General features: G+C 44.8%; 1 protein-coding gene across 1 annotated transcript in view; it reads right to left on the bottom strand.

Moving 5' to 3' along the window:
* Positions 1–7,039: 7,039 nt before the first annotated feature.
* Positions 7,040–19,996, bottom strand: part of LOC144148779 (nose resistant to fluoxetine protein 6-like) — a 50,787-nt gene continuing 37,830 nt past the window's right edge. The window contains exons 12-15 of the mRNA XM_077680294.1: positions 17,460–17,580; positions 14,683–14,872; positions 12,188–12,330; positions 7,040–7,907 (exon numbers count right to left, since the gene is read on the bottom strand). Of these exons, the coding sequence (XP_077536420.1) occupies positions 7,653–7,907; positions 12,188–12,330; positions 14,683–14,872; positions 17,460–17,580 (709 nt within the window). The 3' untranslated portion in view covers positions 7,040–7,652. The remainder of the gene's footprint in view (positions 7,908–12,187; positions 12,331–14,682; positions 14,873–17,459; positions 17,581–19,996) is intronic.

A 19,996-nucleotide genomic window follows, 5' to 3' on the forward strand; every position in this document is an offset into this window, starting at 1 on the left:
TCACATGCCGAATTGTTTAGGTGTCTGCGCTTGTGTTGCGTGGTGGTGTAGCCCCGAGCTAGCACATCAGGATGGCTAGGTTCCGCGGTCTCACCCTTCGAAAGACGCTCCTCTCCGCGTTCTTCCTCGTGACTCACGGCCGGTCTACAGCGGCGTCGTCCGGCGCTCTAGCCCGGCCTTGGACGACGCTGCTGCAGCGTTCGGGACGCCGCCCCCGCGAATTCCACGTAACGGCTGGCAGAATCTCTGGTGTGCGAATCCAAGTGACGTCGCATGGGCAATTGTCGTGGGTGTCGTTTAAAACTTTGCTTCCCAATCACCTTCACAGCGTGGATTGAAGCCAATTTTCTAACTATGAAAAGTAAACGAAATTTGACATAATGACATGGCCTTCTTGGCGGCCAGTTGCCATATAATTGTTATTGCGAAAGTTTTTATGAAACAAGAGCTACAGCCGTTTTCTTGCTGAGCATTCGCGATAAAGTCGGCTTTTCTGCAAAGTGTTTGTGCCAACGCTGAGCAAAAATGCACGGAGCCTTAGCCCTTGTGCGCCCCGAACTCAGGGCACTTCATCAAGTTAATCAAGTAGCATAATGAAAGAAATGTTTTAGGTGCGGAGTACCTTAGGACTGCACAATGTCCATCCGCGTCCGTGCGCATAGTATTTGCAATCGCAAAAAATCACACAGGCACCTGCAGCTGATTCGAGCCTGCGTCTGGTAGATCAGACAGAGTTGGTGTCGGTCGTCTTACCCTTTGAGCTACGACCATATTTTTCTTTATTACCTGCTTGGTACAACAAAACAAAACAAAGAGGCATGCATACAAACATTTCAAGGTTAATAAACCAACACCAACCAATACATTTCGGCGGGTGTTGTTACGCTAAAATCGTCTCATGGTTACAAGGGTGTCTGGTATGTGCACCCAGCAGGGTTGCTCTTCCTCTAGTTTGAATACATCTCTGATGTAGGCTACACTCTCAGTGAAACAATCCTTAGCAGGCCGTCCATTTGGATTCGCGTGCCTGTCATCCATATGGGGTTTCCATAGGCTATGCAGGCTCAGGAGCATGAACATGTCCAAAGGAATACCCTCTTCATTTTCGGTAGGCAAAAAACGTATACCATATGGTGTGACCGGTAATTCCTTCTTAAGTGTTCGCTGGAGAATGTCCCAATGGAACACAGCATCAGAACAATCCAAGAAAATGTGTTCTACTATTTCTGGCTTATGACAAAAAGCGCAGTTGACATCCTAGGGCACAAAAATTCCTTTTTCTTGCAGCCATGGTTTCACCGGCAGTGTCCCACGGTGCAGTTGGAAGAAGAAACTTTTAGTGGATGGCTTAACCGCATCTTTTTAACTCGCTTTAAGACATTTCTTGCCGAGCCCGCAATGTCTATGGATCGGTAGACTGGAACCGGCAGCGAGATTTCGATGACATCCTTATACAATCGTCTACGTGGTACATTGCTCAGGTACTCAAGCAAAAACCTTACCTTGAGAAAATTGTATGACCACACCACCTCGCACAGAAATCCGCGTAAACCACCCCTTCGTAAACCACTTGAAGAAACAATAAAATGCGGCAATGCGTCTCGCATTCTTACTTGAATCATTGTTCGTATAAAATCATCTCCTTGGTCTCTCGGGAACAGGAACCGTGAAACGACTTGTTTAAGAAATAAATGCACCAAACCCAGTCCACCAGACTTCACGGAAAGAAACAAATTGGAGCGAATCATGCGCTCCCACGTGGAGCCCCAGTCAAAAACTGCAAATGCTCTGTGGAGCCTTTGAATGTTGGCACGTGTAATGCACAGAATCTGGAGCACATTCCCTATCTTGGCAGCCAAGAACACATTGCACACAGTAGCTCGGGTGAACATGGACAACTCACGTCCACCCCACTTCGTTGTCTTTTCGCGGACGCGTTCGATTTCCCCAGCCCAATAACTATTTGTGTCCTGGTACAGATATAGTGGAACGCCAAGGTATTTGGAAGGCGTGGTGGTTCATTGGACGTTTTCAAACGTTTGTTCCGGGTCCTCCCAGTCGCCATGCCAAAATCCAACGCATTTGCCCCGTTTATTAGGCTACCTGTATGCTTGCCGAACATTTTAGACTTTTGCACCACCGCGCTGATGCTTTGTTTGTCTTCACAGATAACCGCCACATCATCGGCATAGGCCAGGATTTCACCTCACTTGCATCCAACTTGTATCCTCGCACGTTATGGCTATTTATAATACTTAGACAGAATGGCTCCAAGTATACAGAAAAAAACAGGTGCCAGGGGGCAACCTTGCCTGATCCATCATCGGACCGCAATCCTTTCACTGAGGCTTTTGTTGATGATAATACGTGTGGCGCTCTGAGAGTAGCTCATTTTAACCACCTCTTGTACAACTGGGCCAATGTTTACATGTTCGAGGATTTCAAACAGAATATCGTGCGAGGCGCAACCAAAGGCTTTTTCTCAGGCTAACTGTAGTATGGCCACTCTTCCTCTAAAGGCATCCACACATTCTAAAATGCTTCTAACAACGTGTATATTGGTCATTATCAATCGCCCCATTATTCCACATGTTTGGTGGGTCCCCACGATAGTTGTTATTATGCCCTGTACTTTTCTCGCCAGTAATTTCATGTCAACCTTATAGTCCACATCTGTCAGACTAATAGGCCGATAGCCCTTTACCGATAGAAGTTTGACGGGGTCAGCGGATTTTGGAATTAACACCACGTGTGATTCACATAAGGATGGTGGCAATCGTTTCCTTTCGTACCCTTGTGCAATAACACGATAAAGTATGATCGCGAAATAAAGGTCTTATAGAAGCAGGCTTCGATGCCGTCGGGACCAGGCGTCTTTCCAGGGCTTAATTCATCCATGGCATGTTCTATTTCTGTTAGCGTTATGGGCTCTTCAAGTTTCGTTCTGATTTCCGGATCTAGCTTGGGCATCAGGTGCAAAAAGTGGTGCCCGAAAACCGTCTTCGAAATCACGCTTCCGCCCTGACAGGTCGCGATAATGCTCGTAAAAGGCGCGCTGGATGGCCACGGTATCACTCGTAACGCCACCATCGTACTCAACCTCTTTAATTTCGTTTTGAGTCGCGTATCTTTTTTCGTCGCACAAGGCACGTTTTGTTGGTCTTTCACCAAACCACAACTTTTCTGCACGGGCGCTTACTATGGCACCTTTGTATTTTTCAGCATCCATGAGCTCCAACTCTGCCTTTACTTGCTTTATCTTGCTGGCGTTGTTTTCCATTTGCGCGTTTTGTGCACTCAGAAGAAAATTAAGTTCAGAAATTAGTTTATTTTCTTTTTCCTTGGCTTTTCGACGTAATACTGCAGCTCGTTCAATGGCATCAATCTCCACCTCTTGTTTAAAAGCTTCCCACCGTATGACTGTTTTCATCGTTTTCTTGTAACAGTAGTTTAATTTTTTCCTTTACACTATCCAAAAACACCTCGTCATGGAATAACGTTATATTAAACTTCCAAAAATCCCAATTAAATTTAGGCTTTCTTTGGTAATTTCCAAAAACTAGCGACACTAAGCTGTGATCGCTGAAGCTAACAGACCTAACCTGGTAATTGTTGCAAAGGCGTACTAGATCAAAAGAAACGTAGATTCTATCTAATCTAGCTTGGCCACCGTTCTGAAAGGGCGTGTACTGATTTGTCTCACCCGCCGGAAGTGTCCGTCCGGTGTCCTCCGAGTTATTTTCTTGTACTATTGTATTTAACAGTAGCGCACTGGGGACACGGACCATTGCATTGGCCGATATCATTTGCGTTGCATACACAATTAAAATCGCCGAGCAATATGACATAGCTTTCCGTATCAAGAGATCTCTCTACTCGTTCAAAAAATTAATTTCTTTCCGCTTGTGTATTGGGCGCGTATATGCATATGATACGAAAATTCGTTCCAGTCAAGGTAATGTCACACAAAATGAGCCGGCCACTTGCACAGGAGAAAATATGCTGCACTTCAAAACCAACACAGTTTCGGATGAATATAGCACACCCTCCTGATCGTCCTACATACATAATAGCGTGTTTTAAAGATATCCACCATTCGTTCTGTTAGATCTTCGCTTTCAATTTTGGTTTCTTGAACCGCAATTATGTCGAGGTCATTTTCCATGAGAAGACGACTCACTTGATACTGCTGCCTCTTTGCGGCCAAGCCACGCGCGTTTAACGTGGTAATTCGTAAAGTTCTGTCTAAATTCCGAGAGCCAAACAGCTTATTCCCTCGCCTGTAAGGTGCGGAGTAACTTAGGACCCCCCAATGTCCGTCCGCGTCCATCCGTGCGCACACCACCATCAAGCGAAATTCGATTTGAGCCGTGAGTTGCAGTTTCATTTAGGGAATAATCAAGGTGCAACTCATGGCTCGAATCGAATGACGGCCCGGGCGCAAATCGTATGTCACTCGGGGCGGAACTTGGACGTCATTTCGAGCCCCCGTACTCCGCACCCTCGCCATCATCTATGGAGTGGAGATGCTGCCATTTTTTCAACCGTTTGGGGCGTGTGGCTCGCCTGTGCCCACGTCCCGAGCTCCATCTGCGAGGAAAACATGCCGGTCTGGGCTACTGCGCGTTAACCATCGAAATTATAGGCTGTTTCAAACATATGATAAGTACCCTCGAAGTTCTCTACAGTCACGGAAAATCGAGGGATCCAAGGCTGTTAACGGTGCCTCTCTCCTCAAAGAGAGGAAGAGTGCAATTTTGTAGACGCACTAGAAACATACACCGAGCGTGACTCACCCACCTGCATCATCACCCACCGGAAGATTATTCACAAGTCACCCATTCACATTGCCCGTTCTAAATTTGCGGAAGAGGCATTGTCACCTACAGTGCTTCCAGAATGCCCTGGCAAAATATTGCCCGCCCCTTACTACCACCAGCGGGGATTGCCACGTGGGGTGCTTGCAGAGAGCTGGATATATACCACGTCTATGATCGCCTCAGTTGTCGAGGGAATACTCAGAAGAATGCGCTCGAAGGCTCACGCATGCACTGAAATTGCGGAGAGCGGGGAAAAGTTTGTGGTAGTACCATAGATTCACAAGTTATCACTCAACTTGAAAAAAAAAAATACACTTGAAAATTGTTTTGGCGTAAAAGACGTCTTTTGGTGCCCCTAAACTACTCAAGCTTAGCAAAATGAGCGATCCAGAAGCCACTAGGGAAGAAAGCCTAGAAGGGCCTGCGTCGCCTCCCTGCAAGGTGTTATCTACAAAATTCCTCGAAGTTGTGAAAGACAGTACAACGGGCAAACGGAAGGTTGCTTGACTGATAGGTTAAGGTAACACGATATCAATGTAATGAACGTTCACGGAACGTGCGCAATGGCTCTCAAGCTCTCTGCAGCTCCACGTGCGGTGGAACGCCTCTTTTTTGGCAAAAACGTTCTTATGAAATGTGTCGACCGACTCCCTCGTGAGATAATGAACAAGCTGGGCTGCGCATGTGTACGCTTGCCCTTTGCACCCTAAAAGAAAACAGCTGACTTTTTACGCAGGGGTCGGTGAAACCTGACTAGAATATTTCAATTTGTGGTTTCCCGCATTTCTTTGAGTTTTAAACGATATTGCTTATGGGAGGACTGAGAGGTGAGGGGAAGAGGAGCGTGGTGGGAGGGGCCCGGAAAGAAAACCGGGCGCTCTCTGGCAGGAGCGGCCCGAACGCTGCCGTCTTTCGGCGTAATTTGTCCCGAAGCAAGTAGCTACGCGACGTCTTTTTTAGAAATTCTTTAACGCCTCCTATGCCAGTAAACTGGGGAAATTGTTTTAAAGCGATGCTTTTTGCCTTTACCCCCCAAAGGTTCTGTCGCGACCGCTGGTGTCAAAAGAAAACGTCCGCGAAGAAATAAGAGAAGTTACGGGCACCACCAAGAATCGAACCTGGAACGAACAGAAAAACGGAACAAGAGCCCGTTGTCTTACCGAGTGAACCACGAGCCCACGCAGAGACGGCGGAGACAGACGGTGCACTCACCGACCGCATCTTCGAGTTTACACCCTGCGTTCTCGTTGAATGACACGTGATAGCGTCCCGCGCCCTCTCGCACCACTCTGCGCTCCACGCACGTGTATCGGCCGTGTGCGCGTCTTGCGCATACGGTAGGTGTTTTAAAATTGATTGATTGATTGATTGATTGATTGATTGATTGATTGATTGATTGATTGATTGATTGATTGATTGTAGGGTTTAACACGCCGACGCAGCGCAGGCGATGAGGCGCGCTGTAGTGGAGGGCTCCGGATTAATTTTGACCACCCACCTGGGGATCTTTAACGTGCGCCGAAATCTCGTACGCACGGACGTTTTTTGCTTTTTGCCTCCATCAGAAAAGCGGCCGTCGCGGATGGTAATGGAACCCCCGACCCCGTGCTCAGCAGGCTCAGCAGGAACGGGCATATTAACAATTATCTGGAAGGGTTTTGGAAGTGTTAACAAGTTTTCGTTTATTGTCTTCATTACATTTAGAAAAACGAAGGACATTTATACATGCCTGTGTCTTGTTTTATCTCATTTAGTAAGTAAGAAAAAGCAGGAAAAAACCTGTATTATCAACGCGTAAACGTGGACTGACCTGCGGAACAACGATTGGTCTGCAGATTTATATGCCACTGGCTGTCAATTTTCCAAACTGTCGTAAATAAGACGTTCTGGTGGCGAATGAGGTATGCAAACAAGATCTCGCGCCCGTAAATTTGAAAGCATTAGGTGAATTATGCGAAAACAATGGGATCTTGGTTCAGCTTTCCCCAAGAAAGACGTCTTTGCTTCTAATGTACGTAAGACCAGGAGTAAAATCTGCATATTCGCGTTCCCCCATGACGGATTCACAAGGGGCAGGAGTCACGTGACACTGCGCTGCTTATAAATGGCATAATGAAAGTAAAAAAGCGTTGTTTGTTAGCGGTTAACTCGCTAACGATTATCCCGTAAGCCCATTAACCCTATTTGTCTAATAACACGCAAACAATGAGGCGGAAACGTCAGGTTACCCGTAAGTGTTTTCACTTTCCAAGGCGAAATTCAAATAGTTTATTTCACCACATCACACACACTATCGGCAGATGTACACCAAAGATTCATAGAAACTAGAACGTTTCTCGTTATTGACGTTTAGGGCACTCATAAAGCGCTCGCTAAATAGCAAAGCTCCACTCGTAAAAGAAAGTACAGGAAAGGTGTGCAGCCTTGGCAGCCGTGCAGCCTTGGCATACCGGACACAGGAAAAAACCCGACGGGTTATTGACGCACACGCCTCGCTATTTAGTAGCGAGGCGCGTGCGTGTTTGAGACTACGTTTAGTAGCCTCAAACAGGTTGCAGTTCATCTGCTTCGTTTTAAATTTTGGGGGTGTGGGGAGGCAAAAAATGTAGCCCATTGCCTTGTGGCCAAGCAGATCATGATGGTTCGTAATAGAAGCCCTCTCCCGGTGGTTGCTTTGGAAAATCTAAACGAACACTCTTGCTGTATGTACACAGATTTTTGCATCCTATATGAAGTAAAGATGCTTTCATCTACTCTTCGTCGCTGGCAGGCAGCTCGTATGCCGGCGGGGCTTTTTTGAGGAAGCTTGTTGGCATTCTGGGTGTAGCCGCCTTAAAGGTGGCATGTGACAGTGTGAGCAGCGACGCTTTGAATTTTGCTGTTTCCATTCTCAAGGTCAACGGGCAGCTTGTCTTTCCCTGTGTCCTGACAGGCGCCGTTGTGATCAGGCAGCGCTTTCTTCCGATGGCTTGTAGCGGCGCCCATAAAGATCAATTTGTCCAGTCGCGCCGTTGGAGCTTCGCAGATCACAAAGAAAATATAGCAGAGGAGGTAGCTCCATACCATAATAGCGAAGCACATTGACACCTTAGGAGAGAGAGAAAAAAGAACAAGGCAACATTAATACTTAACTTTGGGTGGGGCGAAATCTTGTACGCAAGTTTTCCCTGCGTGATAAAACAGAGTTGTAGCAGAGCGGAGAAACGGCTCGTGTACAGCACCCGGTGTGCGTTCAGCGGAACCGCGCGTGCGCACAACCTGTTCCGCCGCCCTTGCGCACGCGAAGTGGTGCCGGTCGGCTATGGGGTGGTGGACCGGGGCCGGTTCTCCGCTCTGCTAAAACTTTCTAAAAGAGCGAAAGACAAGCAGGACATAACCTTCCTGCTAATTCAGCACACCGCTTTTGACCTGTTTTGATTAGGGGTTTGTGGGAATTCTGCTGCTGCTGAACCATTATTTAGTAAATTAAATACCGATATTGGTTCCCCACCGATATTTGTTCCGAACCATGCCGTAACTGAAGTACAATAAAATATGCCAGTAAGAAAACAACAAGAATAAAAACAGAAAAAAGGAGCTAATCTCCCAGAAAACGATTTTTCATCCCACTGGCGGCTTCTTCGCGTATACTGATATGACTAATAGGCCAGGCGGTGTTTCACCTTTCACTGCTTTTACTTGTATTTTCGCCATACTGTGAGCGCAATTTTTGGGAATATTCTGGAAAAAGAATGAATTCTGAATAGAGTGAAAGATTCTGGGGCAGTGTGATGGTCTCCGCGTAAAGTGTAGCTTAAATTCCACTACTGCGATCCGGCTGAAAACAGACCCACTAGCCTTGTTTTGTCGAGTGCATGTCCACTGAGATAGCGCGGGCAAGGCTGAGGGTAAAGCTAGCATTTCTGGCAACCGTGTCAACGCTAACGCAACGCTGCACGAGACCAACAAAAGATGCCTGTTTGTGTCAGTTCAGCCTTGTGGCCATCCCGTGTGGCGCCGTTTTATCTTTAACAGCGTCCAACCAGATATATTGTGTATTTACTTCCGCTTTCACGCAATAGGACTTCCGGTATTTCAGAAAGAAAAAAATAATATCAAGCAGTAAAAATACCAACCTTATTGAAGGGTGTTTCAGAATACATGAAACAAATGTCAAGAAAAGAGCTTTTAAAGCGAAACTTTAGTGCCCTCACTGACGCCGTTGTACGTCAATACAGCCTGCAGAAAAGCCAACTTTCACTGACGATGGGGATGGATGATTGAGGGTGATGTGAACGAAAAAAAAAAAAAATCATGCACCCCTCCGTTTAACGACGATCGTTGAACGCGAAGCTTTCTCGGGATGGATTCTTTTGTTGGCCAATACCACACTGTAAGTATGTGCTACTCTGTATGTACGCACCTCTTTTGTAGAATACCCACAGCACCTTCCGGGTGTGCAGTCCGTAGGCCTAACGTTTGGGTTTAGGTTGTACGGCGCCAATCGGTACCTGCTGCTTGGCGTTCAGTGGCCACTTTTTTGAGTGGATGCCGATTTAAAGTGTTAACACCAAGATGTTACGTTAGGCCTAACGACCTAAACCTCAAAATGGGAAGTTAGACCTAACGACTTGTGGCTAACAGCTAGCCTTACGGCATGCAGAGCAGCGCCATTCTTCTCGTGACGGATTATTTGGTTGTCGCCTGAGTTTTCCAAGCCGTTTCGACCATGTCGAAATGGAGCAATCGGATAGACGCCGGCTTCATAACGCGAGTCCCCCAGGTTCGATTCCGGCCACAGAAGCGTTTTTTTCCTCTTCACCCCACGATCATTCATCATCATCGTCAGAAAAAACTGGCTTTCCTGCATGGCGTATTGGCGTAAAACAGCATCAGTGAGGACACTAAATCTTAGCTTTAAAACGCTTCCAGTGGCCGGAATGGAACCAGGGTCCCTCGCGTTATGAAGCCGGCGTCAACCCGACTGTTCAATTTCGACATGCATGGCCGAAGCGAACGCCAAGCAGCAAGTACCGATTCACGCCGTACAACCCGGAACCCAAACGTTAGGCATACGGAGTGCACACCCTAGAGTTTCCGTGGGTATTCTAGAAGAGTGGTGCGTACCTCCAGAGTATAGCAGTGATTAGGACGTACTTCCGTGGCGACCGACTCCAGCCACTTGCTGAGGTGGCAGCTAGTCACCCTCATAAAACACAACTGAACTCGAGGCAAATAATTTTTACTCTACCCGCTTCTTTCCTGGCGCGGCCGTAAAGCACCATTGACTGAGGGCTTTTTATCAAGAAGTAGGTGTTTATATCGTAAAGCTTTCCCCTAAAGTCTAGCATGGCGACTGTCGCAATAATATATAAAAATTCGCTCCACAAAAACTAACTGCGCACATTGGTTTTAAGAAAACGTCGTTCATTTCAGAGGTGTAAGGTGGTTGCAAAGCATAGATGCCATTATTGATGTCAGAGTGCATCATGGCGACCTACGCCCACATAAAAACGCCGACTTAATATGCCAAATTACTGAAGATAGCAAGAATAGGCTTATAGGGGATCCTGGTTATGTGCATCAAGGTGGAGGGCGCGTCTGAAAGCCGATAAGACGCACGGCGGGAATGGGAACAGTTGTTAGAACAGCGTCTCCCTTTCCACTTTGTTTCCGACGGCAGCCGCTGCGTATCAGTCATAGCTGGGTCTGAGGGTGTTTTCCACGCGTTCCTGTGTTCCCTTTCATATTGCTGATAATAGTACCTACGAAGCTGACGTGAAAGACTAAGGTCAGCTGTTTCCTTCAGCAGTTCTTGATTGATTGATTGTGGGGTTTAACGCGCCGACGCAACGCAGGCGATGAGGCGCGCCGTAGTGGAGGGCTCCGGATTAATTTTGACCACCTGGGGATCTTTATCGTGCGCCGAAATCTCGTACACACGGGCGTCCTTTAGCAGTTCTTATAGCAAAGCTTGTGCTTAGGTTTTGAACCCTTTCCAGCTCCTCGTTATCACTTTTTATGCCTGGGTCGAGTAGAGCACCCGCAAACTCGAGTATGGGACTAACATTACTTTTAAAAGCAACTCTTATGTTTTCATTTGAATGTGTTTCGCGTTGCGCCGTAGGAAACCCAAAACATGATGTGCTGTCTCACGGTCTCACATACAGAATTTATATCGGGCGCCAAGACAGGTGAAGGGTAGGATACCCGTCGAGGTATCTACGGCGACAAATTTTGCGTGCACTACACGGGGACAAAAAAAAAAAAGGAAAAACGAAGACTGCCCTTCTTCGTGTCTATTTCTTGGTTTTATTCGTGCGCAAAATTTACCCCCATGAATTCAAACCAACTAGCCCACCCTTTCGTGTTGTTGGGATATTGGTGTTAAGTCTATGGTTAAGAGATATTGTTCTAGGAATGACCCTAAAACGCTTTGTTTCTGGTGAAACGCTTATGAACAATTTTTTGCGGGGTAATTTTCATTCCCAAAGTCTGACACCTTTCAAAAAGCCTGGTCTGATCTTGTTGAAAAAATGGTACACCCATCTTGGACTATTAATAATAAAGTCGTATTGAAGAAGAAATTCTGGAACAAGTATAATTTAAAAAAGTTAGAAATTATGGTATACCCGATCGTACATCATTATCTAGACTGTTGACAATTTATGACAACACGGTGTTTCCTACAGTTCAAATACTTTTTTATGAAACAAAACCCTTCTGTGTTTATGTTACACTATGACAATTTTTCTATACAAAGTGAGCGACAGGCAACGTAAAACACGTTTGTAAAATCAAGAAATATAGAATCTTCTGTGAAACCTTGATCTAAATGCTCTAGCGATATCATAGGTTAAGCCTGTTAGTTGCGTGACACAAGAAAACACGGTTTGAAGACCATGTCAACGACGACTAAGCAGAGAGAATGATCCTAAATGGTTAATTATGAGAGTGAAAAAAGCAGGCTTAACCGCTTTGCATATTAGACTCGCCAAAGAAAGCCGCTCGATGCACACAATTGACGACATTTTCAAGTCGAGAGACCCCACTTCACGACAGGTCACAGGGAAACCGTCAGCTTACCGGACGCAAGTTTGAAATAAAATACATAATTTACGTAAAGCAAATTCGGCATTTTATTGTATTCAGAACCGATTCTGACTCATTGAATTATGAAGCGTCTTTTCTCTCTTACGTTGTTTTTTGTAGAAGAATAATTACTACTGAACTGTTTCCATGGCTGAAGCCAAACTTCATATTTGTATCTGATCTGTATTTGTTATTCTTGACGACGAGAAGGGCTTATGGGAGTGTAAACCTGAATGGGGGAATTTATTGCTTGGTGATGGAGGTAACACAAAAAGAGATAATCTTCCTACACTTACCAGAATGAAGTGCGAGTAGAAAATTCGTTCTCGTGCGATGTGCAGAACCAAGATGATAAATGGAGCATGAATCAGGTACACTCCAAATGTGAGTCTGCTTAGCGGAACAAATGCATTCCATGCAAGGAACTTATTGAAAAACCCTGAAAAGCAAGAAAGAAGCATATTGAAAGATCACCACCCCGATATGCAACGCTTGACATTGCCCTCCTCACCCCCCCCCCCCCTTTCCTCCTCCGAACAAACTCGCACAAGCTTTGAATGGCGTGGGAAGACGATGTTAATAACTTTGAAGCATAGTGAAGGAAAAACCACATATTTATTCATTTAAAAATTTTGTTAATTGTTTAACATAATTTGCGCTTAGGAAAGTTACGTTAGTTATGTTAGTTACCATCAAGGTCGAAAAAACAAATAGTACGCTGATTATCATCACTATCATGATATTCCTGTCCACTGCACGACGAAGGTCCCTGTAATATACTTCTAATAGTTCTTATCTTGCGTCGCCCAAATCTATTGTTTACTCCCAATTTTCTCACTGCTCCATCGAGCTATATTCTAAGCGCCCTCTGCAGTATCGCTGAAAGAAGTGGGTGCGAAAACAAATCTCGGTACACTCATCCGTTAATGGCGTGAACGACCCATAATGTTGAGTTGCCAATGTTTTTCTTAATATTTTTAACCGTATACAAACCTATAAGACATGTGACTACATTATAACATTAGTTCGATTTCTTGACGAGCGTATCTTGTGCCCTAATGAAGGGACGGCGTGGCCAAACTAGTTTGTGATTTGGCACAACTCTGATTAAATTAACTTTGTGGAACTTGGTATGTATGCATGTATCATATTTTTATCACAGCATACAGAAGTGGGACTGTTTCAACGGATTTCCCGACAGTTTTGCCCAAACTGTTCGAATGGCTGCAGTAGCGGTCTCTTCCCGTTACTTGTATTAAACCTGTATGTGCTAATAATCTGTGACACAGTTTGGGATAACGCTCCCATGGTTATTGAATCTTCGGAGCAGCAAAACGTCGTGTAATTCGGTGCAGGAGTTGCAGCTGTTTTCTGGAACGATACTTCTCCATACACGCTCATGCGTTGACAGCGGAGGGAGTGCGTAAGCGCTTACAAACTCCACTGGGAACTATTTATAAGAATCGCGTGAAACCGAGCACAGTTATAAAGTCGTATTAGTGGTCAAACATAGCAAATTGCTTTCTAAATGCGTTAGCATTAGAATGTGACTCACTGAACTTTAACTGCAAAGTTGTCTTATCTGCAATGCGTACTATGCTGGCGGACGGCACGAAAGATTCCTGCCATGGCACCACCAAGTGCTTCACTGTAAAATGTCACGTTGGTGGAGTCATGTTTTTACATTGCACGGTCAAAGCGAATCAGATCGCTTGATGTTACATTGATTAACAGTGTTTCCATTCGATTTCAAGTTCACAAAACTGCAAGTACAGAAGCGGCCTACCTAAATTTTGTCGAGTACATTATTGCCGCGAACACACTTTTCAAGAACGCGTTGACCCGTACGGCTGTCCCGCCTACGGCTTCGGCCTACGGACTTCGGCTGTATTTGTAGCACACTAGAAACATGCATATATTATTGCAACAAAAATAGAAAATTGAATTGAATTGTTACAGCGCAATGCCTGTGTTGTATTTAATCTGGACGCTGCATACATAGACGAAATGCGAAAACAGCCGTAATGGAACCCTTTAAACACGCACCAGCGGCGCCCGGAAATGTAGCCGTAACCGCGGCTAGCTAAAAAAATAAAAGTTAAATAGCCGCTTGGAAATGTAGGTTTTGTCACTAGCGAAGGTGCAAGGAATAATTCTAAGAGATTACCCGAAGGCGAATAAAAGCCACGGGGCAGAAGAAACGGCAAAAAACAAAGCAACACAAGCAAAATACGTACAGGGCGCCGCACCCCCCCCCCCCCCCCCGCCCCTGTTTATATTATCGCCGCTGCTATTCCTTATATTCTTTTTCAACAACCTATCCAACGGAAAACTTATCCGATGACAGAAGGCGAGGATTATTGTAAGGATGTGGTTCATTTCAACAGTGCATGATCCAGCTAGAGACCGATTGAGAATACACCTGCAGCAGATGATGCCGCTTCATCCGGCACGTAACACTATGTAGGACACCTTTGGGGTTACTAAACCCGAATTCAGACTGATTAGACTTTATTGAGCCCAGATAAAGTTTCGGCGGTTCCTCGAAGTTTTCTGCCCAGTTTCCAAGGATTCCCTGAAGCTTTCTGCTGGCCTTTTCTATCCTGAAGTACAAATGTCACCAGGGAAACCTTCATTCTTCTGTGCTTTTTCGAAGGGAATGCAAAGCTTCCGCTTGCCATTTCCGTAAGAAAGACGCGTATCCGGTATCAGTGATGAGGTTAAGATTATAATATTTGGTTGTTGGGCGTTTTCCTAAACATGAGTTGCAAGAAATAAAGCAGTATCTTGCCTCCTCGTCCACTCGCACATGCCAGTGTGATGCCCACGAGGAAGACCGACCAGAGTATTCGGTCAAAGAATGCCATGCATATGTTTCCGAACTCGCTGGTGGGATTCCGCTCCAAGTACCAGTCGAACTTAATGATGACACAACAGAGCCCGCTCGCAATGCTGAAGCACCAGATAAAAGTCTGCACCAACTGAAAAGAAACAAGCAGTCATGCCACGCCACACCAACCATACGCAGCTTTAGCTTTCTGGGTTGTTTATGGGTTTCTTAACGAAGGGACACTAACATGTGAAAGCGAGCTGTTCTGTATCGTTAACTTACGGTGCTGTGAATACGAATATACGATTGTATAATTTATCATGAAATAAACTCTGCAGAAGTTCATCTTGCCTTAAACAAAGCCCTTGAGATAGTATCAAACTGGTGTCCAGATTGGCAAATGGTACTGAATGTAAAAAAATCAGCTATAATGACAGTAACAAGAAAAAGGGAATGGTCAGAGTCCTCATATACCATCAATAGCATCCCACTTCCTAGAGCAAGTCATCATAAGTACCTTGGCCTCACCTTAACGAGCGATCTCAGATGGGATGCCCACGTTTCTAACGTTACAGCAACCGTGCTGAAACGACTATTTTTTCTGAGACGATGCCTTCGGCTAGCACCTTCTGAAATTAAACTTTTAGCCTACAACACGTACGTGAGATCTGTTTTTTAATATGCGAACATATTGTTTGGTTCCCGTACCCAAAAAAACATATTGAGAAGCTAGAAGGCGTCCAAAGAAAAGCCGTCCGTTTCATTTATAACAAGTTTAGGCAAACGAACTCACCTACCGAAATGCTTGAAGAAGCGGGCATGCTAACGCTGCAAAAACAAGCAAGACTAGCACGCCTACGATTCATGTACCAGTTACGCCATATGCAAACCAACATCGATGCCTCCAGATACATTACAGTTAAACAATCACGATCCCACGCGTAAGCAGCCCCCCGAAATACTGCAAGAATACGCATTCCTCACGGAATGTTTCAAACACTCATTCTTCCCAGCCACCATAAGGGAATGGAACAGCTTAGCAGCCATGATTACTAGCAGCAATTCTTTAAATATTTTTTCACCTCTTGTTGAAACACATTTGCGTTCGGAACCATAACATTGCGCTATTGTGGTCATCTTTGCAAAATCGATTGTTTTTGGCTGTGTTATTTTGACTCTTTCGCACTGTAATCATTTGGATGCAGTACAATTATTGTTAGAACTTTGTTGTTAGAACTTGGTTAGAACTTGTTTGAATTTGGTTGTTAGAAATTGTGAGAACTTGGTAGCATCAATGTAACGCGTATCCTAAACGATGTATAACTTACGGATGTTTTTATTGTGGGCTTTTATTGTGTGCTTTCCGATGTCCTTCCTGCGAAAATCCTGACAAGAGATTGGCAGTATTTTTAAATAAAAATAAATACCACTCGTGGACGAAGTAGTTGTTGAAACACGCCGGAAATGGCGAAACCGGGAAAACGAGCGTTATCACCGTAGACTTCAGGAGAACTTGTTGCTGGGCGTGTTGGTTTTGGTGAGAAAACGTACTAAGTAGCACAAAGAAACACACACAAGAAAGAGCGCCTGTCCCGTGTCCTCTTTCTTGTGTCCATTTCTTCGCGCTACTCGTTCTCATCCCAGACACATTTACTCACTAGAATTTATTACGGCACATATCGTGAATGGAGAAACGAGGTTGGCGGAACTTGTTTAAGCGTCTTAAGGAACAGAAGAAGGAGATAGTATTGGAAAATGTAAAACAGGGCACCTGGAAACTCTGCTGAACTCATACGTGTATTAAAATCAGTGTTGTCAATAGCACGTGTTGGTAGCGGCATTGATTGATCTGATTTGAAGTGTCGGAATGTTGTTTGTATGTCTACCTTGGTCTTTCGTTGATTGTCATCCAATGCTGAATATGTGCCATATGTGCCATATGGGCTGAATGTGTCATGACTTTGCTGATTTTATTGTATTCTAATTTGTGCATAACACTTTTGTTGGGGATACCATGAATCAGGGGGTGAGACCTCTGTCAGGCAATTTGCGCTTTTATTCCCAGCCTCCCTTTGGTGTTACCAAGAAAATAAAATCACCACGAAAAATAAAATCACTACTATGATGAACAACACTCTTATAGGGTACCGTGGCTACGTCACCTAGAGTTGACGTGACTATAGGGCCCTGTAAATACTCCAAAAATAGAGGCCCAGATAGCGGTAACAGGTAGTGTATGATATATAGCTTGAAGAACAAGTGTATAATTAACTTCCTCGAACTTATTGGGCAGTGATACTCTATCTTAGTGACCAGAAATTAACAGCTTGTGGGCTGAATATGTTATCTTTATTAGCATAAAAAATCTCTGCATCGCGTAATCTACATTCTCATCAATCGTTTTCACCCGTTTATGCATCTTATACGTTCTGATGACCCATAGTACCTTGGCCCATTCTGCTGACCTAGAGCCCAGAGGGAAAAAAATGTTTGAACTGTTTTTGAAGATGTACGAGTATTTTCTGCTTGGTTACAAATTGCCGGAAAAGTTTGTTGCTCGGGAAAGTTTTCGTCCGCGTGTTTCTGGCTAAATTCTCTCTCATTGCTTGAACTAGGTGGAGTCACACAGAATTATTATGAAGTCCTGAGTCTACAAAAGTTTCTAAAGACGATTTTTTAACTTCGAGATTCACAAGCTTTCAATTACTGTTGCTCTACGAAAATAAATTTGTACTCACCTTAGGCACCTTGCCCTCCTTGAAGCCTTGTAGAAGAAAGAATGCGATGCATCCGGAGAAGTAACATACGGCATGGTAGAAAGGAAGGAGGTAATAGTTGTTCAACGTGTCCTCCAGTATGCTGCATCATAGAAACAAAACAGAAATCGGTGGAGGTTGATTTAAAGGGGCCATGAAAGAGGTTTTACCGATACATGGGTGCTCACATTTTTAGGTAAATCAATGTCCTAATAATGACATTTTTCAAAAAATTTGTTAAAGCGACGAGTATTAGTGAAGCCATTGCAAATTAAAACATCGCATTTTCGCAGGCACCGCGATTCTCCCCCTCCTTGCACCGCGCGAGCCTGAAGGCCCATGATGCCTCGCTTCTCAATGACGTCTGCAAGAACATCCGGTGGCGCGCGTGGTCTGCTGCGATATTCTGCGCCGCAGGATCGCTTTGGGACGGAACCGTCTGACTTTCTGCGTTCCGTTTGGGCCGTTTGTTATCATTTTATGAATCCTGCACTCCGCTCATGACTAGTAAATCTGATGGAAATAATGGAGCGGGCATTTTACGCTTCCACACAACGCAGAAAGGTCACGCGAACAGAGAACGACCCTTTCAACGCGCGTTCGCGGCGACGACATGTCTTGGTACATATCAGACTAAAATATGTGAGCGAATGACTAAAATATCACCTCCAAATTTGGTAGAGGGAGCACGTGCATGCGTTTCGAACCGACGTCGGTTTATATACTGCCTAACTGGCCACTCCTTCGCGCCGATGTCGAGGTTGGTCGTGTTGTGTGGACGCCATGCACGCGCGTGCACAGGAAGCTGTGGTATTCTATTCCGTTATTCTATCGGTTATAATTTAAAACAATACAAAAAAGCAGCCGAAGAGTTGCACGCGGTATGGCTCAGGGACTAGAGTGCGCTGTGCATTCCATTTCCGTTGGTTTGAAGGTAATAGATGCCGTTGAATTCGAAGTTGTTAAATTCTAGGACATTACCTTCAAATCAACGGGACCTCAATGGGCACACCCATTGGCCCTAATTTTGCTAATAATTTAATAGGTGTACCCGAAAACTAATTTCTGGATAGCCGTTCGTTGAAACCACTGTACCACAGACGGTTATTTGACGACATCTTCATAATTTGGTAGCACGGGGAAGCTCAGCTGTTATCTTTTATTGACGATTTTATTTACGCTCATCTATGCATTTCTTTTTCCATACCTACTCGGACTAAACTATCAAGTTTCGGGACGTAACTTAGGCTCTGCGTGATGGTCCACTGACTACAAACGTTTATAGGAAGCCAACTGACAAGCAACAATACTTCCATTTCAACAGTTATCATGTAAAGCACTACAAAACTAGCATACCCTACAGACCTTTTTAACTTATCCGTCCTGAGAGCCGCCATTTTGTCAATGGGCTGTGCTAGCGACTCTATCGTTGGCGCAGTCGACAGGAAAATGTAACTCCGCATGCGCAACACAGCCCAGAACATGTCCTGATCTTATCACAGATTAACGGATAAATAGGTTTATAGTCAGGCGCTTCGATTTGAAAGAAAATGTTCCGAGCAAGCTGATTTAATTCAAATTGTGTCCAACTCCGTAGTGCATTAATTAAGCAGAAGTAACCATCCGTAATTATTTACGACGCCATTAAGCGTGCTGATAGTTATGACCGCAAAGTAATTTTATGGAGCAAAACAAGACAGCCGGTTTACTCCCATACAAACCTGATTCTCACCTTTTCCGCGTCTGCGGAAGATGTAAATGCCGTTATAAAAAACACCACAATGTACTGTTACAAGCGAGCAATTGAAATCAATATTCCGAGAACCACCGCGTGTAACCTACCGAAGATCGCAAAATTTAAGTGACCTATTTACATCATGGAATAACAGACGTAAAGTGCCTACTGGCTGCCGCCCCTGCACAAACAACGTTGCAAGGTGTGCAATCATACGACCACATCCATAAGCGCAAGCAGCATCGCATCTAATTTCTAAGTAAAGATAAATGCGAACGATACTTGCGACATAAGCAACATGGTTTATCTTCTTGAATGGGAGATATGTAAAATGCAGTATATTGGCGAGGCAAAACCCCCCTCCAGGCCGTGGTTCCACAACCACAAGGCTCATATCTCTATACCTCACCCTCCAATATCAAAGCATGCCAATGTCACGGGCCACTCATTTGACCGCATCAAAGCCACGATACTTGAGTCTGGCTTTCGAACGCGCCATGAGAGGGATGTTCGCGAATCGTTCCTTACATTTAAATTCGATACAATAGCACGTCGTTTAAATCAGAGCTCAGGAAAACTTAGTTGCTTGAATCTGTGACCATGTTCAATGTTAATACCCGTTTCTCCCTCCCCCTCATTCTTGTGCGCGTGTGTCCTTGATATTGCTGATTTCTAATACCGCACGTGTCGGACTTATTATTATGTTGTATTCATCTGAACAGATTGTCGCATGGGGCTTCGGTATATTGCATTTCAATTGTTTACTTGATTGTCATCGTTTATA

The sequence above is a fragment of the Haemaphysalis longicornis genome, unplaced genomic scaffold, assembly GCF_048455015.1.
Source record: "Haemaphysalis longicornis isolate Haplotype H1 unplaced genomic scaffold, Haemaphysalis longicornis Haplotype H1 scaffold_1, whole genome shotgun sequence".
NCBI lineage: Eukaryota > Metazoa > Arthropoda > Arachnida > Ixodida > Ixodidae > Haemaphysalis > Haemaphysalis longicornis.